This window comes from Papaver somniferum, chromosome 5 (assembly GCF_003573695.1).
Source record: "Papaver somniferum cultivar HN1 chromosome 5, ASM357369v1, whole genome shotgun sequence".
NCBI lineage: Eukaryota > Viridiplantae > Streptophyta > Magnoliopsida > Ranunculales > Papaveraceae > Papaver > Papaver somniferum.
Genome location: NC_039362.1, coordinates 123798206 through 123823239, shown reverse-complemented (window position 1 = coordinate 123823239; position 25034 = coordinate 123798206). Strand labels below are relative to the sequence as shown.

Sequence of the window (25034 nt, the reverse complement as noted above, 5' to 3'; positions counted from 1 at the left end):
TAGGCGAAGTTTTAAAGTACGCCCATTCCTACTGCACTGTATCACTCGTGTGGCGCGAAAAAATTTATTTTTGCGTTAAAAAATTGGTCGAAAACTTTAATGTTCTAGACTTCTCCTCTTTTCTTTCCCTAATGTTCTTCTTGTTTCTCCCAGTGTTCTTCTCAAAACGGAAAATATCTAAAAACATAAACAACAAGCAAACCTAACAAAAACGGTCGGAAATCACCAAACGGAGGTATAAACTCCGCCCAAACTATCACCAGGTGTTGGTATAAAATGAGTTTGATGTCAGGCGAACATTTTAAATACGTCTGATGGGGCGTTAGCTTAAACTTCGCCCGACTCAAACGGACTTAAAAAGTTCGTCCATCACCAGGCGAATATTATACTTGCGCCCCATCATGCGTTGTTTATACCTTCGCCCCACTCAAACGGACTTTTAATACGCGTCTGTATTTCGTGCGCAGTTTATACCTACGTCCCACTCCAAACAAAATTTTAATATGCGCCTGCTATTAAACACACTTTTAATCTTCGCTCGACCAAATATGGTTTTGGTCCGGATTACAGACCAAATATGCTATGATATTTGGTTTTACTCCACCTTTTATTTTTTAGTCTGTTCCACTGTGATTGGTTTCTCGACCAAATTTTTAGCTTTAGTCGTCTATTGTAGAAGCTCTAAAGGGCTTACTTTTAGGCCACATAGGAACCCACAGTATTACCCCATTTATCACTTTTTTTTTATTTTGTTGTTGTTAAAATACAATTTCATTACCATACTCTATTTATTATCCCTTATATTTTCACTACCAAAATACAGATACCAAAACAAACCAAATTGATTAAAGAAATAATCTCGTCATCCATCTAAAAAAGAAAACAATTTAGATTACAAAAACAATTATTCCCAGTTGGATATTACGTTATTTAAAAATATTCCTTCAGTGTGTCTGAATTTCACTAACCGTAAGCTTGAATTTTGATTTGATTCATCACCTCCCTCGCGGCCATGGTTATGAAACTGGGATGTATATTCATGGTGATAATGATTATAGGTTACAACTCTTGCATCCGTTAGATGTATTTCGCTAAGATGAGACTGGGATGGTCGGATGCAACGTTTGTCTTTCAAAATGTTATCCGACCGTCCAAAGCTCAAAAACCCCTTTTGTTTTGTATTATAGATCCAATAATGAGATGGATATTTATTTTTATCTATTCGGTTTTAAATACTTTCTATAAAAATTTCCGTCGCAACTTCGTATGGTTGAGACCAAGTAAGTGTTCCTGCTCCTACAACTAATTTGATCTACATAAGTGAATCCCAATACAGAGTTCACAATCTTGAGTTGCTTCATTGCTTTTCTAGTAATGCTTAATTTACATGTTTTGAGTGTCAATTCCACACTTGTTTTAGCTATATTTCTTGCATATTATCTTATTATGATTATTTTATACTTTATGTATTTTTTTAGGTGAATAATCCGAAAAGAAGTGGAAACATCTACAAAAATGACGTCTACACGTTCAAATCTAGGTTTTCTTCTCATCATCTTAAGAGGGTGCAAAGACGAAGCCAACGGCTAAATAATGGAGTCAACCCGACGTTGTATGAAGAAGTTATGGGAGAAACGAGAATTTAAGTTTTTCGGTTCTCCTTAAAATTCAGATACATTGAAGGAATATTTTTAAATAACGTAATATCCAACTGGGGAAAAAAAAATTGTAACCTAAATTGTTTTTTTAGATGGATGATGGAATTGTTTCCTTAATCAATTTGGTTTACTTTGGTATTTGTATTTTGATAATGAAAATATATGGGGTAATAAATATAGTATGGTAATGAAACGTCGAATGAGCATGAGTATTCGTGTTTAAAACGTCGAATCTCTGTAACTTTGTTTTTCTTTTCTTCGGTAAATTAGATTTGAAGGTAGTAAATCGGCTGGTCAAACTTATGAGATGGTTAAGAATCACATATTCCAGAGAATCTTTACAATTCCTAGCATACCCGATTCGAATCAATTTCCTAAATGTTGGCCGAATTGTATCAATTGAATTGCAACTCGTACGATTTCAGAAACTTCACTCGCGGTAAAAGGTGAAGTTTTTTCGAATATTACTTTAACAAGGAGATACTAATTATCCTTGTTTAACAGAGTAAAAACTACGAATAATTAGCTACAATAATCTTCATATTTCTTCCTACTTGGTTTTTTTTTTTTCAATTTATTTATCAGAACTTATATTAAAACAACTAAAAATATGGAAATAGTATTTGAGTAGCCTCAAGAACCTTGGTTGTGATCTTCCCTCCTTAAGCTATCCAATCTTAATACATTAAATAAAAAACTCAGGAGGAGAAAAGGCAATACTACATGTTACATTTGAGTCAGGCCTAGAGGTCGATGCAACCGCAGCCTAATTGGCCTCTTTACAGCCTAAGAATCGAAAGAGCCTTGAAGTCAGGGATACACCATTTTCTGTTTCTGTTTTCATCCTCTCGTTTAACCCAAAATTTCCAACATACTTAACCATCAATTTAGTGATTCAATTCTTTTTAGTTAAATTTTTAAGTGTTTGATTTTAATCTAGCAGAAACCCAGAGGTTTTAGATAATCAAGAGTTAGAAAACGAAATGGGGGAGTTCAAAAATTGAGTCTTTTCTTAATTACATGTGATGTATATGTTTCTAGGTTGATACTCGAAGCTTTGGAATTGCTGATGATGTGTTCTTGAAAGATGGGCAGCAATTTGAAATCATTGGTGGGTGACTTGCATTATTTTCGTATTCATCCAGAGGTAATTCAAAGCTCTATCCATCAAGCAAGGTTACTTTACTGAAACACGTCAGTGGAATCTATAAATGCAGTTCAATTGAACTTCTGTATGGTTGTTGAATGTGGTTTCTAGTATTGGAAAGATAGGCTGTTGAGAGCTAAGGCATTGGGATTGAATACAATTCAAACATATGTACCTTGGAATCTTCATGAACCAAGTCCTGGAGAATGGGTTTTCGAGGGTATTGCAGATATTGAATCATTTCTTAAGCTTTGTCAAGAGTTTGGGTCCTTACATATGTGGAGGTGAGCATTGATTTGCTTGTGTTTACAGACAAGTAGAAATTTCACTGCAACTTATAGGCGTAAACTGAAACCGATTGAATCTGTGTATGTGTGTGTAAATTTGGTGGGCGGTATTCATTAAATTTGATAAACCTGTTTGGATAAATTGTTTGGTTGTAGAATGGGATTTTGGAGGTTTCCCTGCTTGGTTGCTCTCTATAGAACCACCTCTCAAACCGAGATCGTCGGATCCTGTTCCTTCATCTGGTACATATTCATTTCTTATGCTGAGTCAATAAATTACTTTCTAGTTAAGATTGGCTATACTCATCGCTCGGTGCTCTATCCTAGGTTGAGAAATGGTGGGGTGTTCTGCTGCCCAAAATAGCTCCCTTCTTTACGACAATGGCGGTCCTATTATTATTATGGTCCAGGTAAAGGTTCTTCTTCAGCTTTATCTCACTCTCAAACACATGATTGTAACTAAGATGCTACACCTTTTTAGGTTGTATGTTTTATGGAAAAGAGTAACCGTTTTAACAGGTTGAGAATGAGTAGGGTTCATTTGGAGATAATAAAAACGATCTCCGTCAACTTGTTAGTTTGGCTAGGCGACACCTTGGAGATGAAATAATTTTGTAAAATTCTGCCAACTCAATTAATTTTTTTGTTTCACCGTGTTTGTTATATTCTCATATGATTTTAGTCTTTAGTCGGTCTGTTAACAAAAACAGTAGTTTGAACTTTGAAGGTATACCACGGATGGAGGAGGTTCAAGGATACTCTTGAGAAAGGAACCATTCGTGGAGCTAGTGATCTTTCAGGTGAATACAGTGGTTTTGTTTGGGATATATGATTCGTATATTAATAATGTATTATGTTTCATTTTTGATTTATAGCTATTGACTTCACAACTGGTGACGACCCATGGCCAAAATTTAAGTTGCAGAAAGAGTTCAATGAGCCAGGAAAATCACCATGTCAGTGTGCATTGCTTTTCTATTGTGTGCTGGCTAGAGAAGCTTAATATGCTCACAGTGCATGTTTATCAGGGAATTTTATACCGGTTGGTTGGCTAACCCACTGGGGTGAGAAATCAATCCGAACAGTATAATTCACCGATTAACTCAGTTGAAATTAATCCGACGGCCAATGTCCAAATCCCGCTCTTTCTACCAGAATCTGTAACAAACTGGTGATTCTTTTCCACTCACCAAAGTCACACTGGTGGACCCTACTCCATCACGTCCAAATCCCTCAAATACCCTTTATAAACCACAAAACCATCCATCTTTCTCAGTAATTTCCTCACCATCCCAATGTCATTTCCGTCATAAAAATTACAAGACGAGCGCCAAATAACAAACTCAGCAAACCTCACCTCCGAACTCACTCCTGATTCTTTTTCTGTTTCTAGATTTTCTTGTTTTACATCTACAGAGGCAAAGATTTGGGGGAAGAAATTAAGCAGAAGAAATTTTTTCAATAATGGAGAAGAAAAATCCAAATACGATCAAGATCAAGAACCACAACAAGAAAAGAAAAGTAAATGATGTAAATAAAAAATCTTATGGATTTCATACATTTGGTGATCCTGGTTGTCCTTGTGATTTCAGCAGTACATTTCGTGATAATATACGAGAATTCATACAGAAATGTTGTGAAATTGAAGATTGGAGTGTTGAAGGTTGTCCAGTTTGGTGTACACTTCTTGTTGATGAAAGGAGGAGGAGTGGTAGTGGTGGCAGCGGCGGTGGTGGCGATGATGGTGATGGCGGTGGTGGTGTTGTGGTTCCTCTTTATACGATTGAAGAAAGTGTTAAACATTCTTTACAACCTTTTTGTGATCAATGTCGATGTATTGGTAAGTAAGATCCTTTCTCTCTTTCTGATTTTATTTGGGTTTTTGTGTTGGATTGGAGTGAATCTTTGATTGAATTCAGATCTTGGGGTTTTGATTGTAGGGTTTCTTTGGGGGTTCTCGTTCGATTCTTGATTGTTAGGGTTTAACATTTGTTATTTATGGTAAATCGTTATCTGGATGTGTATGATTGATTGAAATTAGGTTAATTTGTGTGATTGATTTGTTAAATTTTTGTTTATTGAAAGGTTGGAGTCATCATTTTGTATCAAAAAGAAGGTACCATTTGATAATACCACTAGAAAATGATTGGCATAAGTTTCCGGATAAAAGCTTGTTTGATGATCATCAAACACATCTCTTACATGGATTGATTCACTGTAATGGATTTGGGCATCTTCTGAGTATCAATGGGTTTGAAGGAGGATCTAAGTTCTTTTGTGGAAGAGAAATCATGGATCTCTGGGATCGAATTTGTACTGCTCTCAGAGCTAGGTACATTCTTTTATCTCTTATCTCTATCTCTCTTCTTAAGAAATGTTGGATTCCTAAAAATTCATCAAGAAAAATGCCTCTTTCTGTTTTTGGTGGAGTAAAATTTTTGGGGTTTTCTTGATTTGCAGGAAAATTACAGTTGAAGATGTATCTAAGAAAAGATCAATGGATCTCAGGCTTCTTTATGGTGTTGCTTATGGGCATCCATGGTTTGGAAGATGGGGATACCAATTCTGTCATGGAAGTTTCGGTGTCACTGAACACAATTATAATACTGCAATTGACATGTTAAGTTCGTTCAACCTCGATAAGATTGTCGAAAATTTTCGTGGTAAAGACAGAAATCATATGGAGAAGATCATTAGAACCTACAGAGAAATGAGTGAAACCCATTTGATTACTGTTAGAGATCTCATTCGTTTCATGCTAATTACCCATAAAGCTTTGCCAAAACCTCAATCTGTTGTCAAACCCATTACTAGATCAGTTCCGCAGAGATTGCCATTTCAGGATGTCAGCAAGAAACACAGCAACAGCGACAACATCAACAGCAAGAACAAGGATAACGACTGCAAGAACGGCAACAGCAAGAACAAGGATAAGGACGGCAACAAAAGCAAAAGCAACAAAGTCAGTATTAAAAACCATTCCAAGTATAGAAAGTTTAAATCTTTTGCTGCACAAATGGCTAGCAGATGGCCTCCAAGAAGATTAGAATATGCTGCAGATGTAATTGTGGATGCCTTGAAAGAAAAAGGTTCTGGAATGTCGCGTCAGGACTTAAGAGAAGCAGCAAGACTTCATATTGGTGATACAGGGTTACTAGACTTTGTTCTGAAATCCATCAACAATTTGATTGTTGGTAAATACGTTGTTCTCCGAGCCATGAATCTAGAGACTCGAACGCTTGAGTTCACAATTCATGAACTCCTTGGTGAAGATGCATGTGAAACGCCGCAAAGTTCTCCAGATGGTCCAGTTGCAGCGCGTCATAGTACTACCACCACCACCACCACCACTACCACTACCACTGCGACTACTACTACTACTACCCATATTACTCATGACACTCCTGGTTTAGATGTCTATAGTGATGTTTTATATCTCTACAAGGAATTACTTCTCCAAGGGTATGATGGGAAGACTATAACTGAGTTGAATCAATTATCGACTCAGGCAGTTTTGGATAGTAAGCATTTTGTGAAGGAATGGCCATTGAGAGATGAAGAAGATTTCTTCCTGAGATTTGTATGCCGCCTTAAACCGAGTTTGTTTGAGTATGGATACGAATATGAGTTAAATCAGTCATGTTCACCACCGCCAGGTGAGTTAGTGGTAGTGCCAATTCATACAACAATTGGTGAATTGAAGACTGAAATTGAGTGCATATTGAGGGATACATACTGTTTGTTGGAAAGTTTTAGAGTGACTGAAATAGAAGGGATGGAAGAGTTTGAAGATGAGGAAGTTCTCTTTGGAGTTGTGGAGTCTGGTGCAGATCTTTGGGTGCTGGGTAATGGACTGGGTGAAGGGAGCAGTGATGCACTGAAGTATGAAGGTGGCGTTGATAGCTGGACTGTTGATTGTAGTTGTGGAGCCAAAGATGATGACGGGGAGAGGATGGTAGCCTGCGATATTTGTGAGGTATGGCAGCATACTAGGTGCAGTGGCATTGCTGATGCTGATGCAGTGCCACGGTTGTTTCTCTGTGCTAACTGTAATGCATCACTTATGCCGTCTAATGAACACTATTACATGGACATGGAACCTGAGGGTATGCTTGAACAAGTTTATGGTATGGAACCTGAGGCTGAGAGCATGCTTGGACAAGTTTATAGTATGGAACCTGAGAGCATGCTTGGACAAGTTTATAGTAGTGGGTACTAATTGTGTGCCACGGATTGGCAATTTTTTACATCAAGTTTTGCTCTGGATGAAAACTGATGTTGTACATTGTATATCTTCAGATGAACCTTTTTTTTAGGACAAATACTGATTCATTCATTCATTCATTCATTTGTTCATTCGTTTGTTGGTTTTTCTTGTAATCAATTGAATGCTAATAAAAGAAACAAAAGAAAAATTCTCTTCAGCTTATTCTCTTTTGATGTATTAAGTAGTTAGTTCTGTTGTGTGTTTCTTTCAAAGATGAAACAAATCCATGATCTCCAGCTGAATTACTACTATGTGTACAGTTCTGAAAAAGGGAGTGAATTTTTTTTTCTTCTAAATCATGAATTTTATTACCAAAAATTGTCCAGATACAAAAAGTGCCAAGAATATCTCAAGGCAGAAAGAAATACAGAAATCAAAAAACACAAAAACTATTCTAAAAGAAATTTTACACACCAAAACTATGAAAATCTAAAGTAAATACCCTCTTCACTCTCCAATGCTCCTAGGAAGGAAGGCTTCTCTTCATATATTTGCATTTCACCTCTATTTAGCAAAACACTCTCTTGGTCATCTGCAGAGAAATTTACTTCTCTATAGGAGTGTCTGAAAGAGATGGTTGCTATTGCTATCTTGATTTTATCCCATCTATTTTGAACAATACATGGAACCTTATCATTTGTGAAAACCGCTAAAGATGTTTTTGAATCCAGACAGAAACATACCTCCCTCAGTTTTTTGTTGATGGCCCATTCACCTGCAGTAATGAGAAGCCAAATAATTTGTAGCAAATTCCCAGGCCAGCTGAAGCAGCTCCTAAACAAACACCAGAGCTATTTCTTGCAATGAATCCAAGACCTGCTTTTCCTGGATTTCCTTTTGAGGCACCATCACAGCAAATAAGAACTTGATATTGAACTGGCAGCTTGAAAAAACATTGTTTCACTCTATTGCTATGAACTGGAATTCCTGTGATACCAAAAAACTGGAGAATTTGCAACTCATACATTGTACCCCACATGACTCCTTTCATCCTGACTCTACATTCCTTGGTGAATCTTGTTATTTTCTGTTTAAACCTCTCCACATTTGGTTGAATGTGTTCATAGATCACTACATTTCTGGCAAACCATAATTCCACCATGATATTGAAAGCACAGTTAAACCATACCTCTTTGATTATAGTACTCTTCCCTTTGGCAATTTGTAAGATGTCATCAAAACTGGAAGGAATTATGCACTGAAATATGCCACTTATCCAGTGCCAAATTTGTTCAATAAACACACAGGACCATAATATATGTTGCATTGTATCATGATTGTTACCACAAAGATAGCATTTAGAAACTGTGGAAAAACCTTTCTTCCTAACTGTCTCCTCAGTTGCACATGTTCCTTTCAAAATCTTCCATAAGGATGCATACATGGATGCCATACCTGATGCTCCTTTCAAAAAGAACCCTGATTTTGGGCATACCAATATCTTCCTAGGCATACAAAGCACTAGTCCTAACTTGGGTGACCTTATAAGGGGTACCCTATGGGGTGGTTCAATTACCTATATGCCCTTAAATCCTTTAAATTACTAATTTATCCCTAACCCTAATACAAAAACCTATAATCAATAAACCTAAAATCAGTTTCATAATCAAAATCAGTTTCATATCCCTAACCCCTTTTTCTTCCTCCTCCACAACAGCCGAACCCTTCTTCTTCTTCTTACTTTTTTTTTCATCGTATCATCGCGGAAATTTAATCGTCGATTCGTGAAAATTTAGTCGACGATTAAACTCATCTATATAATGGGCCGTCGTAAGCCAGTATCTCGTTCAAATCGATCGATTGAACAATCTATTGACGAAGAAGAAGATTTAGAGAGTGAAGAACAAACTCAAAATCAACCGGAAGAAGAGATTGAAGAAGAACCAACTCAGGAAATGATAATAAGAAGGTTAGTTCTACAAACCCATCTCGTATTTGATGTTTTAGATTGGTTTGGTCGATTTAATTCGTCAAAATCATGCTTTTGCGGCGGTGACAGTGTATAGTTCGGCGCAAAACAAATCTTAGATGTGCGCCGAGCTGTTCTTGAAACTGAACCCTGAAAGTCCATATGAACGGCTCGGCGTAAATATGAAATCCGTTTTGAGCCGAACTTAATGACACAGAGACTTATATTTAGGATCGGCTTATTCGATAGTGTTAGTTTTGTGCCGAATATGTTTTGTGAATTTCAGAAATTTTGCATGTGCGTAGGATCGGCTTGTATGGTAGTATTAGTTTTGTGCCGAATAAATGTTGTTTGAATTTCAGAATTTTTGCATGTGCTTAGGATCGGCTTGTATGGTTGTATTAGTTTTGCGCCGATTAATGTTGTTTGAAATTCATGAATTCTTCATGTGTAGGATCGGCTTATTTGTATGACACCATTTTGCACCGAACAAATGTTTCAATTTATAAGTCTAGATTCGGCTTATTCGATAGTATTAGGGTTGCGCCGAATATCATTGTTAAAATTCCATAAATTTTACAAGTGTATAGGATCGGCTTATTTATATGATATCATGTTGCGCCGAATACATGTTTGAGTTCATAATCATAGGTTCGGCTTATTCGACAGTATCGGTTGTGAGCCGAATATGTAGGATCGGCTTATAATTGTTTTGTGGTATGAGCCGATCCACTCTCTGTGTAAGCTAATAATAATTTCAAGACATGATTCGGCTCATATGTGTTATTTTGGGTAAGCCGAGCCTTCTTATTTGTTGACAAGTTTTTGGATTTTCAAATCCATATTTCATATAGTTTGTATCCCTTTGTTGTTCAAAGCATACTTCTAACTTTCATACTTGTGTCAGGCCTAATGCAGCTAATAAGAGGAAGAAGATGGAGGTAACACCTTCTACTTCTAAAACTCTCGATCCTCGAGGAGGAGGTAAGAAAAGATTGGGAGCGGGAGGTAGAGGAGACATTTTAGAAGAAGAAGTTGAACAAGGAAGAGTTGGAAGACAAGAATAAGTTGATGATAATCAAGAAGAACATGAAGAAGTTCATCAAGAAACACAACCCCAAGGAAAACCCAAGAAAGACAAGAAAGGTAAGAAGGTGGCAGAACCCGAGAAAAAGAAGGACGATGATGATCGACGGATCACTGGTTTACACATTCCTGATGAAGATGACGTAATTACACCTCGATCAGATGGTTTGCCTCATGGTCTTCCAGAAGATGGAGGAAATGTGTTGATTGGTTATGCTGATTCTTGGGCGAAGAAAATTTATGAGACTCCTTATCACAACCGTGCAGTCCGAGTATTGAGACACCAGAGGGCAGCAGAATGGAATCTTGATGAAGAGGTTTCTGAGGTGATTGCTTACTACAACGCAGTACTTTATGGCCTATCATCAATTATGGACATAAGGAATATGATAGTGTGTCGGCCTCTGCCTTTACCGAGCGTTTTTTCCCAGAAACTTACACATTTCAATTACCTTTTGGATAGATGGCAATCACTCCTGATGAGGCTAGTAAGATTATAGGCCTTAAAGCAAGGGGTGTAAGTGTGGATGCTGGTTTTTATGACATGAGTTGGGATGAGCTATACAATTTGTACCGGGAATGCCTTGGTTGGGGTTCACACAAAACTGAGTTGGAGTTTTGTCGATCAGTTAAAGATGTCGATACTGTTTGCATACCAGGTGGCAGAAATAAGAAGAATAAGAAGATCAAGTTGACTAACTTGAAAAAGGAGTTTGAGAACACAAAGGAAAGAGTAACACAAGGTTTGTTGATAATGGATCTCGTCAAAGTGAAGCAAACCAGAACTGCCTACTTGCTTTATACTCTTGGTAGAGACATCTTTCCCGACACTACCGGAACACAAGGTAAATGCTAATTATCTCCAATTGATAAAGAATCTTGAAACTTGTAACAAGTTTGCTTGGGGAACGGCTACGCTCGCTTACCTGCTGGACCAATTTGCCACCGCGTCTAGGTTGACAAGTACAAACATCGGAGGGAACTTCACTTTGCTCCAGGTAACTTTTGGGAGTTCAGAGTATGGTTCGGCTTATAACCATAAAATCTTTTAAGCCGAACTTTTTACTTACTTGGTTCGGCTTATAATACTTGCTCCATATAAGCCGAACAGTTCTCTGAGTTTGCAAACTTTATTCTTACTTTGATATTTCCAAGTAAAACTTATTTCTATCAATTCAATTCCTTTGATTTTTTAATGTGGTTCTTTGGATGTAGGTGTGGATATATGACCATTTCCTAATATTGAACTTGGCCAAAGTATTTGAGAAAGATGTCGATTATGTTGATACAGAGCCAGCTGCAGCACGGTACGCGTACGAGGACTCCAAGAAAAGGAACAAAAAGAAGTTGGTGGCAAGTTTGAGAGAGACGTTAGACCGTCTTGGTGTTGATGATGTCACTTTTCAACCATATGAGAAGGAAGATGAAGTTGTTGAAGATGAGGATATTCCGGTAGGTATGTATCATGGGCCATTGTGGTATCCCGGTGATTATGTTATATACGATCCTAGGCGAGTACTCCGTCAATTAGGATGCGTCCAAAAGGTTCCTTTGTTTGACGAGAAATTCAGGTTGTTACCAAAGAGTGGTAAGGGAACTAAAAGCACCACTTCATCTTGGGAACCAAAGTATGATCCTGATCCCACCGTTGAGTTTTGGAATAATTTAGACAACCACACATTAGATGCGTCCAAGTTAACACCTTTACTTGATGATCCATGTGAAGAGGATCCGGGTTATATGGATTGGTATAACCAAATTTCTCATCCCTTCATTATCAATAATAAAAGGCAAAAGATAGCTGATAAGGGGAAGGCGAAGCCAATCAATATCACCAACAAGTCTACTTCCGAAGATGTAGTCAAGGCTTTCAAGATTATGGTAAGAATGACTTCACTTTATACTATTTTCATATATTAGTTACGGTAAAAATGTCTTCAACCTCACGGTTATAAGTTGTTGACAAATGAAAAAATAGGTTGTCGCGGGTAGGGAGATGTTGAAAAAAATGAAGGCCAAACTTGGTTGTAAAATACCAATGACCGTGGAAGAATAAAAATACCTCATCAACAAGTGGGATGCAATCATCAACAAAGGACAAGGACCCGAGGAACCCGAACAAAGGCCTACCACTAAGAGGTCTCGACAAGTTGGTGAAGGTACAAGCCAAGGTGGTGCTACCGGCCAACCCGGTAATGATGCGTCGGAAGATGAAGACCAAGGTGGAAGAAGAGGTGATCGTGCAACTAAGAAGAGGGGTCGTGGTTAAATTCCCTTTTATGTTTCCAACTTCCTTTTAATGTTTTTCTTAAATTTTAAGTACACTTTTATGGTGTTGCAAACACCTTTGCTTTTAGGTGCTGAACTTTGTTTTTAATGGTGCTGGGATTGGGTTATGGACACCTTCAATTTCATGTTTTAATGAATAACTTAACAGTTAATTAGCTACTTACGTCTTATCTTGAAATTTGAGTTATGCGCCGAATTTATAGAGTTCGGCTTATCCTCTAATGTTAGTTACGCGCCGAATCATTTGTCCTTCAGGTTCGGGTTTTTCTATAATTTGAGTTATAAGTCGAGCCTTAAAAATCATTATTGGTGTAATCCAGTATATAGTCCGTCTTAAATCTCACCAATATGGTGAGCCGAATCTGTAAAAATTTTCAAATTTTTTTAAAAAATAGCCGTTACTTATATAGGTTCGGCTTATGTTCTAAAATTTCTATAAGCCGAACTTTTACTTTTTTTTCACGAAAATCTAGGAACGACTCTTTTTTTGAAAGATATAGCCGTTGTAAAACTATATTCTATATATACCTACATGTTTTTTCATATTCTTAACCACATATGCTCAAAAAATGGCACCCCCAACTCCTAAGTTTACTCTAGAAGAAGATTTATCTCTTTGCACTAATTATGTAACATACTATCCAAAGAAGGTTTATTCTTAAAAACCCACAAATGGGCATTGTCATCCAATGTTCTTCGGTAATGATAAAATCCCCATGCAAACGACGTTCGAATGCAACGTACTCCGCTAACACCCCTGCATCTTTTCTTGGACATGTTCTCATCATTGTCTTATAGAATTCTTTTTTTTTTTTTTACGTAGGGTTTGTAACAATCGTTGCCGAATATAGTTCACTTCATTTTCAGGGGGCACCGGATTATTCCCTTCCATAAAAGGACCAAGTTGTTCCGTTGTGACGTAATAACCACAATTTCCATCACCTTGCACGTCGTCCATTGCTATAATATGCTCATGAATTATTGGCGATAGATCTTCCAAGTAGTTATCGTATATAAAATTGATAGGCCTCATATACTTACCGGACTTATCTCTTTTGGGTCCTCTCATCCTACCAATTTCATGTACGGTCCTTTTCTCCTTTATCTTAGTTTGTGAAGGATACATCTTAGCCTTCCCCTTGACATCCTCTTTATTATCCTTAGCTTGTGACGGACAATCATTATCATTCACCTCTTTGTTACTTGTTTCCGATTTTTGAATACTCGGACGACCTCGTTTTTTTTGGAACTTTGACTTCTTCCTCCTTCATCAACTTCTCAATTTCAATCTTTGCCTTTTCAAACCTTGCATCATGGTAATCAACGCCGGATGGATTCCTTTTATTAGCCAATAGTTCCTTGTTGGCTTGTTTAGTTTGAAAATTATTCATTTTATTACTCTTCCTACCTTTCGGGTCACTCTTCTCTGGTTCCAAAATATTTTCTTGAGTGAAAGGATACATGACCGGCATCATATTGTCCCATAGGAATTTCTTTTGAGGTGGAGACATATTCCTATACATCTCCGCCAATTTTTTCCCATTTGTCGTGTCCCATATCTCTAGATCATCCTCGTCGTCTTCGGTTGGGATAGGATCGAAGCTTAATTGTTTCCAAAAATGATCAATGTCCTCAAATGGTATGATACCATCCTTGTACCGAAGTAGGTCGTGGCGGCACGAAAGTCCCATAGATTTCTTCATTGTACAAACACACTCTTCCTCCAAGGTGGCACCTAATGTATTAATCAAATCCACTTTTTTCATCAACAAGTCTATGCATAGATGGGAGACTCTATAAGTTAATTCACATAGCCAATTAGTACCATAATTCTTGTGTCTAAACATAAGGTCATGCTCGAAAGCGGTTTTAATTCTCACAACATCACTTTTGAAATATTCATCAATTGCATTAAAAACCGTGACAAAAGTGTTCTAACCCCCAAACATAACTCTCTTTCTTCTCGTTTTTCATGAAACAAAAATCCACGGTGAACGGTGCCTTTGTCGAAGTATGCCCCACAATGTTCATCAACGGCATCTCATGTTTATTAGTCTTGTACGTGCAATCCAATATAATAACTTGTGGGAAGTATAGAGCCAATTGGGAGCATTCCGGGTGGGCAAGGAAAAGGTGTGTGACTTGACCGAAGTCATCCAACTTTTTTTGGCAAGCGTAGTTATTCTTCACCCCTAACCACATTAATTGTTGCATCGCCATCCTACCTTGCAAATTGAGTCTTCTAATCTTTTGTCTTGCATAGTCGACTTGTTATTCTTGTTGTCCGCCTTCAATTTGCTAAGAATCCTAGAAGGTGGCAAACGTGCTCGTGTCATTTTATCCACTTCTAGCATCTCGTCGGGTTTGAGTCGCGCTAATTTCGCATGTCCATGAAGGTCTTTGGGACGTGGGTGGTTATGACGACAATCCATATCTTTATTCATTATCCAATATTGATCTTCTTTCTTCATGGTCTTATTCTTGAGGTTGAAAACGATCTTGAAAGGGCAATTTCTTTTCTTCGTCTTCGTCCTATTCTTTCTCCCGGTCTTCCCAACATATACGGTACCCTTTTTAACCTTGCTAGCGCCGGTTCCACTACGCTCACAAATCATTTCAAACCGATCCCATCGGCTTTGTTGTCCTTTAAATAGCATGTTCCTCAAGCCAATCAAGAACTTCGGGTTTAGTTTTCCATGTCTACGTTCATTCCAAAACAAATAATTTGTAAGAAAAACTTTGGAATATTCCGACAACATTAAGGTGCTCAAAAAGTTCTTACATACCAAATCATTTTGGAAGTGATCCTTGGTATCCCCGTGAATCATGCCTACTGGAACAGGTTGATTTTCCATGGGTCCAACCACGATCTACAAAGAATATCACAAGGTTAAATACTAGAAAATAATTATAATAGCAAGGTTCGGCTCATTCGAAAATCATATTATGTGCCGAATCATGAACATTTACAGGTTTCGGCTTATACGATATTCTAAATATGTGCCGAACCACACTCAATATTTTAACCCAAAAATTAACAAATTTATGTTCGGCTCATACGATAATTAAATTATGTGTTGAACCTTAAACATTTAGAGGTTTCGGCTTATACGTTATTATCAATATAAGCCGACCCATTAATTTTCTTATTCTGGGCTATGCAAGATGTTGTTCGGCTTACTATGAAACTTTCATATAAGCCGAACTAGTGTGTAACAAAAGGGTGAGAATTGAAAATTATAGGTTCGGCGCATGCTGTAAACAGATTCAGTGAGCCGAACCGTTCATCATTTGGTTGATTCGGCTCATAGATGTCAGCCGAACCTAAATCTGGTTCGCCGAACCATGAAGCAAAAATCCAAACTTTTGATAATTTGTAGCTATAGAAGTGAGATTGAGCATAAGATAGAAGTGTACCTGTGTATTAGAAGCATTGGGTTCCTCATATATGTGCTCGCCATCTGGATTTGGCTCATAAAAATCATCATCTTGAGTTTGTGTTTGAGTTTGAGCTTGAGTTTGAGTTTGTGTAAAATCATTCTCATAATCTAAGAAATCAGCCATTTGGGAATCATTGTTGTAGTTGATATGTATTTTCCTAGGTTTTTTATATGAATTATGACCCTCCTCATCCTCCATTGAATCAAGAATAAAATTTTCTCACTTTATCTTTCTCTTTCTCTCCTTCTTAACCAAAACTTTGATTATTTTTTTTCCACAAATTTTTTCATCTAAACAACCTTTATAATTCTGAAAATATCTTAATCACTAATCAAAATATTTAATCACTAATCCAGATTACTAACACTAATACGTAAAGGGTAGATTTGTCATTTAAAAAAATTTGGGTTAAGAGGATATCTGATTTTGTTATTTCAAAACCTTTTTTGTCTTTATTCAATATGCCTAGAAAGATTTCATTATACCCAAAATCATATTTCTTCAAAAAGGGAGTGAAATTCACTGCTGAATTTACTGTAAATATGTAGTGCAGCAAAGGCCCATCACTGCTTTGACATATCTGGACTGGACCTGTCCATACAAGCCCACGTTTGTATGCCCACCCAAATTGTCATCATCCCCTCCTCAAAACCTAAAGGGTCTAAAACCCTAATCAAAATTTCATTCGCTCTTCCAGCGGCGAAACCAAAAAAAGGTCTCTCTTCACCAAACCCTATCAGTTCAGCTTCCAGGCAGCCATGGTAAGTCACTCGCCTCATAGATTTAGTTTCTTTCATATCTAAGGAAGAAAATTGATATTTTGATGAGCTTCTTTCGGATTTATGTGATTGATAACCATAGATTTGTAACTAGTTTTTGCTGATTTGTTTGTGTATGATGCAGTCGAGAAGAAAGGTTAGAGAACCCAAAGAAGAAACTGTTACACTAGGACCATCAGTAAGAGATGGAGAATATGTTTTTGGGGTTGCACATATTTTTGCATCATTTAATGACACTTTCATTGTAAGTACTTTTTTTGGGGTTTTTGTGAGAATCATCACCTTTATATTTAGCTTGTTTTTGTATTGGGAAGTTAGGATGTCTAATGTAATGTTTTGTGTGGAATTGTTGCAGCATGTGACTGATCTGTCTGGAAGAGAAACCCTTGTTCGTATCACTGGTAATCTCCATTTCCTAAAACCTTGTAAACGAAATAACAATTGATTTTTTTGGTTCTGTGTCAAGTATTTGTTAGTGAAACTACGTGCTTTAAAATTTCTGTGTACATTTTGTTTAGGTGATTCTCGGGTTTACCTTCATTTTCGTGTTGATTCATGCTAAGCACAAGGGTTACAATTAAGTCATATTAAGAAACACAAAATTATTCCATCTAAACTATTATGTACAGTTAAATGATAGCAGTAGAAAACATTAGCACAGTCTATTCTGTTGTTTAACTTTTTTTTTTCCGTAAATTTGTTGGAAGTGGTTGAGTACATGACATGGTTACGATGTCTCAAGTTCTAAGAACATCTCCAACAGGTTGGGATGTGCTTATTTTTTTTACGGCCATATGGGAGTTGTCTAATTTTTCCTAAAAATCCTCCTCCAGCTGGAACTTGAAGAAAGATTTTGAGGATTGTGTGGCATATGTTTTGATTTACATCCTCTAGCTCATCCTCTTGTTTCAGAGGATCTCTCGGAGGATGTAAAATATTCATGTCATCAATGATTTTGAATTCTTATTACAACTATATATACTAAAAGGATTCAGCTAAAAATTGTTTTTAAACACCTATGAATCAGTGATAGGTTTTCACTGTATATTCTCTAAAAGAAATTTGCTCTTTAGAGTGAAAAATTACTTTTGGGTTTCAGAAACACGCTCCATATGTATGTAAGAAATTTTGATTTAAGAATGTTGAATGGATTCTGTTTTTGTTTTGATAATTGAGTTATTTGATTTGTTTTGATTAAATCATTTAGTATATCGCTCATAGTTCTTCTTGGATATCTAAGACAATGATTTCTAAGATTTTATTTGTGCGTATAACGAAATGAAATCCACTCTGCTTGAGTCTTCTCCTTAACTATCATCCACGGAGATGTGCTCCAATGTGTTGGATTACAAATACCCTCATTATCCCCTTTTACATTTGATTTTTGTTTGATTTTTTGCTCACTAGCATCTTTCTTATAATCTATCATGAAAATTTTACTTAGTAGATAATGGATGAACTATTGAATTTTGACTCAGGAGTAGAATTCCTTACAATCATTCTTGTTAAACTATCTGCTTTTACACGGTTATGGCATCTGAAGTTCTAAGTCTGTTGTTAATTTTGATTTCAGTAGGTTGAATTTTGTTTTTGCTTTTGATAATCCAGTTATTTGATTAAATCAGTAAGTAGTATATCGCACATAGTTCTTCTTGGATATCAAAGACGATGATTTCTAAGATTTTATTTGTGCGTATAACGAAATGAAATCCACTCTGCTTGAGTCTTCTCCTTAAACTATCATCTACGGAGATGTGCTCCAATGTGTTGGATTACAAATACCATCATTATCTCCTTTAGATTTGTTTTTTCTCGTTAGTGTTGTCATTCTTATTAATCTATCTTAAAAGCCTTAATTAATAGATAATGGATGAATTTTGATTCAGGAGTAGAATTCTTACAGCCATTGCTTTTACACAGTTACGGCGTCTCAAGCTCTAAGGCTGTTGTTATGCACATACTTGTGACAGCTGTATGATTGGTTTCTTTGTTTGTGTTCAATTTCAACAGGTGGGATGAAGGTCAAAGCAGATAGGGATGAATCCTCTCCTTATGCTGCCATGCTTGCAGCACAAGATGTTGCTGCACGATGCAAGGTGGGTATTTTTTTGTTTTTGTTTTTGACCTCCAACTGTCATTTCTAGTCTCTAAAAACTGGTTCGCACTTATTTTCCTTTTTGAGTTGAAAGTTATACATTACTTGTTACTCAACATTTTTGTGGCTGTCTTTGGAATATTCTTTTCTGTTCTTTTAGTTGGTACTTCAACTCCCCTCTCTCATTTTGCTTAATTATGTTCTCCAATTACAAATATAGGAGCTTGGAGTTACTGCTTTGCATATTAAGCTTCGTGCAACAGGAGGAAACAAGACAAAGACACCAGGTCCAGGTGCTCAGTCTGCTCTTAGAGCACTTGCTCGTTCTGGCATGAGAGTTGGCCGCATTGGTAAGTCTCGACTCTTGATGACATTGGCCTTTTTTCATTCTACGCCAAAAGTAATTTCTCAAGATAAAAATAGATTACTGACAACTTCTCGTAAATACTTGAATGTAATTCAAACTTTGAACCTAAAACTGACAGTTAATGTCAATTTATAATCTCTTTATTCATTTTGTTCACACTGTTTTGTTTGCAGAGGACGTTACTCCAATTCCAACTGACAGCACTCGCAGAAAGGGTGGTAGAAGAGGAAGGAGACTGTAGTTCATAAATCAATTCCTCTTGGGGCTACACTTTTCATTTGGAAAACATGTGTTAAGATGTTTTATGAGCAACATAATTTGTTGAACTTCTAGGTTATGTTATATGAGTTTTGTGTTCAGTTTATTAACTGGATTGCAGTAATTTAAATGCTGGGTTAGTTTTATATGAAATAGCTATTTAAATTTCTACATGATAAGCAACATTTTCTTTGACGTTGTCTAAATTATTTACTGTTTAAAAGCAATGCTGTTTGGCTTTTTTACTGTTTTAAATTAATATCATTGCTGCTAGTTTGCTTCGACGGACACAATTGTACTTAAAGCACTCCAGCTGCTCCACTGTCTAGGATTTTCATCAAACTTAGTCAACCAACTGTTTTGAAGAGTGTGTTTAGCACTCGTTGCCTTATAGTCCTTTACAGACCAGTGCGTTGTGAAATTGAGCAAACTTCTTAGAAAATCAAGCAGAATGCAAGAATGTGGATGAACACCTTGGATCAAAATGGCACTTGCGTTCATATAGGATCATCACTATTAGGGTGTCCATATCCTTCAGGCTTTAGCAATTAGCAGCCTGAGATTCAAAGGTAGTTGGTGTTCATATAGGATCATCACTATTAGGGTGTCCATATCCTTCAGGCTTTAGCAATTAGCAGCCTGAGATTCAAAGGTAGTTGGTGTCCATACGGGGATGGGGATGTTTGGTAACCATTATTTTAATGGATTATCAGCCCATAATTCATTAAGCAGATTATATTATCAGCCCATAATCCATTACGCAGATTATAATGGATTTTATATGTGTTTGGTAAACATTATAATAATTGATTATTTTAATCATAATTAAAAAAATCCATTATTTCCATAAACCGAAAAAAATTGTTTTGAAAATTTATTATAATCAATTATTTTTTCCTACAAATTCAAGTTGAATTTTTTCTTATTTTTTATATATGGTTAAGATAGAGACATCAAAACTACATGGGACTAGAAAAAAATGGTAAATCATTGTTCTTTCCTTTCCTTTTTGAGATCAATATCTTAAGATAATCAATTATTTGAAAAAATTTATTTTAAAAATGATTATCTATAATCATAAATAAATAATCATAAATTTTACCAAACAAGGCGCACACCCATCTCAGACTCATATCCTTCGGAACCGTGCTACTTGAACAGCTAGCTAACCGCGGTGTAACAGCGATGATGACGTTGGTATGTACAATGGCAGAGAGATGAGTAAATTCCTCTATACACGTCATGTACAAAAAAAAAAAAAAAAAAAAAACAAATTACTTTCTCTTTCTATTTTCTTCTCACTTTTTTCTCTCTCTGCTGTACAACAATATTTTCTCTTTCTCTTTCTACTGTACAAAAACACCATGAATTAAGATGAAAAACCAAAATCCAGATCGTCAGAATATGCTTGTTTTACTATTTTCGTAGCAGTAATGGATCAAAATTATAATATTCCCTAATCTTCAATTTCTTATCCATTTTTTATTCTTGATTTGATTGAATAAATTGTTGCTATAGATCTGAGAACAGTGAAACTTCAAGCAAATAAGTGTAAAATTCTTGAAAAACAACTAAAGTAGCAGAAGAAGAATTGATAAGCAATAAAGAGATTTTTGATTATAATGCAATATGGGTTCCTTACTATTTAATCAAACGCAGATGCATGGGATGTTTCTGTTTGTTTGATGAAAAAAGTCAAGAAAGAAATTGCTAAGGAGTAAGGAAAAAAATTGAAAGAAGGTTTGCTTAATACTCAGTCGTTAGATGTCTCCATTATGACTGTTAGATTCTCTATATGACTTATCGAAACACGAAAAACCTTTATCATTTTCTTTAGCATTAATCTTGATGACCTGGATAAACTCAAAAGACACGTATTGCTGCCACTATGTCCGCCACGTAGGATCATCTGTCATTCAGCTGTTACTAAGCGGGTAACATTCTCGCTTCCTTCGGGCTTTAGCAGTTGGAACTGGAAGCCTGAGATTCAAAGGGTATAGTTGGAAGGATAGATTGGTCATTATCTTTTTTATTTCTCACTTCTTCTCAAATTTCTCTCTCTCCTGAAGTTAGTTTTCCCTGTTTATCTTTTTCATTTTAACTCCAGTTCTGCAAATTGGTAAGATATCCTTCTTTTTTTTTCTAAGGGTTTAGGGTTTTAGAGAGAGGGAGTGGTGAAACAGAGTAAACATGGAGGCCTGTTGTTGTAAGAACCCTTTCTCTGTTGATTCTCATCTTCTGGCAACCAGTTTTTCAACCTCCTTCAACTCTCAAAAGCTTCTTCCCAAGGTCTCTCTCTCTCTATTTTCATCCATATTAAGAATTTGGAGATAATTTGGGAAATTGCAAGTTGTACCCTAAATTTGAGGTCATTTATATTTTCAAGTGTTTATTTTAGGTACCTTATTTTATCTGTACTAATTTCTTTTGATATATATTGCAGAAAGGAATGTTTCATAAGACTAGAAGGAATTCAAGGATTGTAGCTTACCATGGTCTCACAACACCTCCTTATAAACTTGTAAGTAATACTATTATCTTTTTGATCAAATTAGGAAAATTTTGAAACCAAGTTTATATGAGCATAACTAGAAACTTATGTTCAAATTTTGTGCATCTGGTTGAAATATGAAATATTCAACTGAAACTGGAGCATGAGTTAGGCATTGTATGCGAAGGATAGGAGTGTGTTGTCTGAATGGTATAGTTTGATAAAACAAACAGTGTTAAACTTTCTGGGATGTGTGTATTGAAATGTTTATGTACAACTTGTATGCTCAAATATATCCTGTGAACTCGAGATATCTAACGACCTTGAGAAAGATACATAAAAATCTCTGCAGTATGTACTAGATTTAACAAATCCAAGGATTGCAGTTCCATTCATCAGACTAGACCATTGTAGTAGTAAAAAACCTGATGTTTACTAATTTAAGAGATACAAGGATTTTTTTTCAAGCTGTACCGGTTAGAATATCTAAAGGTTTGACTGAAGAGTAAAATACCTATAGAATGGCTACTAGAAACACACAGTCAATCATCTCAAGCTCAAATCTAGATCATCTTCGTCATCCATATTATCCATATCATGTTCACTTGATGGCCTGGTTCTCCTTACATTTCTGGGTGTATTTCTCCCACCAGTTTTCTTCGGTTTGCTCCTGCAGAATGACTCCCAGGTTTAGCATTAATCATCACATTTACAAATTAAAACCCCAGTAAGGGCACACCATATGGTGGATGGCAACTTAGTCTATCAACTGCACATCTTTCTAACTTTTCCAATACTACCTAACCCTGTTAATGTTTGGTTTAAATTGAAAGTTGTTGAAATTATTGGTTGCTTCTTTCTAACCTATGTATAGTTAGTGTCTACTGATGCATGAGTTGAAGCAATTACCAATTTTGACAGTTATGTACTAAGAAAATGCTGATGCAGATATTAGCCTAGTCGTATTAGTTCTTTTACAATTGTAAAGCGGTATACTTTCTTCCCAAACCTGACTGCATAAAAAAATATTTATATGAACTAGTCGAATTGGACAGCAGAATTAGGATTTAGAGTCACTACCTTTCGACGAATGTCCAACCATCTGAACCGGGCAAAAGTCCTGCTGGTTCTGCAGCCAGAGGTTGTTTTTCTACCAAGTCGGATAGCTTATGGAGTATTATTGGTGACCTTGCTAGAACACTAATCTTACCGTCTTCTTGAACTTTTGTACTAGTTTCTTTTGGAACGCCCTATTCTGAGGCTGTATTTTACTTCCACTTTCATGAGCTCAGGCCTAACCCCTCACTTGTCGTTTGTCCACGGGATGACTAAGTACGAGCATGCTAGGCTACCTTTTTTAACTCTCTTATACTAATATCTAATATGGTATGTCTAGGATGCGCTGGAACCATATATGACCCGGGAGACACTTGAAATGCATTGGGGAAAACATCATCGTAATTATGTGGATGGTTTGAATAAACAACTCTCAGATAACAAGTCACTGTATGGTTATACCTTGGATGAGCTTGTGAATGTTACATACAATTTTGGGAACCCATTACCAGAGTTCAACAATGCTGCTCAGGTGTGTTAGTGGATGATCGTTTTTTTTTGTTTTTTTTTGCTACATTTTGTACACAAATTCTTATTCCCTCAACTCGTAAAAAACTAAGATGAATTCCTACACATCTCTTCATTTTTGTGCCCGCTTCACAAGTTAATGCTTTAACCCACGTTTTCTAGGTTTGGAATCATGAGTTCTTTTGGGAATCGATGCAACCAGATGGTGGTAAAATACCCGGAGAAGGTGTCATTCAGCAGATTGAAAAGGACTTTGGTTCTTTCACTAATTTTAGAGAAAAATTTGTAGAAGCTGCTTTGTCTCAGTTTGGTTCTAGTTGGGTTTGGCTTGTCTGTAAGTACTTCCAGTCCCATATCTCTAAGCTAAATTACTCCTCTTGCTGTTTTTTTCTTTCTTGTCATTAGAAAACCCCATTTAGGGTGGGCAATATCAGAGATAGACCTCTATACCACCCTACAAATTGGAAGTTGAAAATTTCGCATCTAAGTATTCATGTTCTATCATCTTTTATTATCTAAACAATTGGTGTTTTGATTATTCAGTGAAAACTACAGAGAAAAGGCTCGAGATAGTTAAAACGTCAAATGCCATTAATCCGCTCATATCTGGCGATATTGTACGCATTCTCACCCTCACATTTGTGTGCTTTTAGATTAGGAGGTTTCAAGATAAATATAGGTGTTGTGTTATTTCGTTTTGCACTAACTCGTTCTTTCTTTTTCAGCCCATCATCAGTTTGGATGTGTGGGAGGTAAGCCAACTCCTCTTTTTATTAGATTCAGTTTTAAATATATCGGTTTTGTGCCATTTCTGATTTTTTCATGTTTTTTTTTGTTACAGCATGCATACTATATAGACTACAAGGTATGTTAAAACTTTTATGTTGTCGTCTTCTGTTTCTTCTTTAGTTCTTTCCAAGGGTTTGGACTTTACCATTTTATCATTTACTAATCAGACCTGTATCTTGCGTTCTGAATAGAATGACAAAGCGAAATACGTGGATGTTTTTCTGAACCATCTTGTATCATGGAGTGCAGCAACAGCACGCATGGTTCGGGCAGAAGCATTTGTAAATTTAGGCGAACCAAAAATTCCTGTTGCTTGATAAGTTTCAAGTCCGTATAAATTTTCTGTGCTGATATTAATCTTGGTGTATTTAGGATTTAGGAATATTAATCAATTGAGTGATGCTTTCCTTTGGTTCTCCCTTCACATTGAATTTGTCATGAGGGCTTATTGGTCTCAATGATACCACTTAAGTCTCCTAAAAAAACAGTTGAACAAATGCAACCTAACTCATCCTCCCATTGATTGCATGCAACTCGGTAGCTAATAATTGAGGATTAAGTCATAGCTCATAAAGGCGTGCATGGCT

The 25034-nt window shown here is 36.4% G+C and overlaps 3 protein-coding genes across 4 annotated transcripts; all 3 read left to right on the top strand.

The window, feature by feature from the left end:
* Window positions 1–4556: 4556 nt before the first annotated feature.
* LOC113279538 (PHD finger protein MALE MEIOCYTE DEATH 1-like) lies at window positions 4557–7311 on the top strand. Its single transcript, XM_026528228.1, has 4 exons — window positions 4557–4932; window positions 5178–5424; window positions 5553–6409; window positions 6488–7311. Exons 1-4 carry the CDS (start codon window positions 4557–4559, stop codon window positions 7309–7311), a joined length of 2304 nt encoding a protein of 767 aa, XP_026384013.1.
* A 9425-nt stretch (window positions 7312–16736) lies between these two features.
* LOC113282582 (40S ribosomal protein S14-2-like) lies at window positions 16737–19818 on the top strand. Of its 2 annotated transcripts, XM_026531622.1 has the most exons (6): window positions 16737–16845; window positions 16988–17107; window positions 17219–17264; window positions 18874–18959; window positions 19179–19308; window positions 19499–19818. In XM_026531622.1, exons 1-6 carry the CDS (start codon window positions 16843–16845, stop codon window positions 19564–19566), a joined length of 453 nt encoding a protein of 150 aa, XP_026387407.1. In that variant the 5' UTR covers window positions 16737–16842; the 3' UTR covers window positions 19567–19818. The 2 variants fall into 2 exon arrangements, with proteins under 2 accessions (XP_026387407.1, XP_026387406.1); XM_026531621.1 differs by lacking the exon at window positions 16737–16845 and having other exon boundaries at window positions 16979–17107.
* A 1792-nt stretch (window positions 19819–21610) lies between these two features.
* Window positions 21611–24873, top strand: LOC113282580 (superoxide dismutase [Fe] 3, chloroplastic-like). The gene is made up of 8 exons (XM_026531619.1): window positions 21611–21872; window positions 22027–22104; window positions 23471–23662; window positions 23821–23992; window positions 24202–24275; window positions 24384–24410; window positions 24500–24523; window positions 24639–24873. Exons 1-8 carry the CDS (start codon window positions 21774–21776, stop codon window positions 24762–24764), a joined length of 792 nt encoding a protein of 263 aa, XP_026387404.1. The 5' UTR covers window positions 21611–21773; the 3' UTR covers window positions 24765–24873.
* The last annotated feature ends 161 nt before the right edge of the window (window positions 24874–25034 follow it).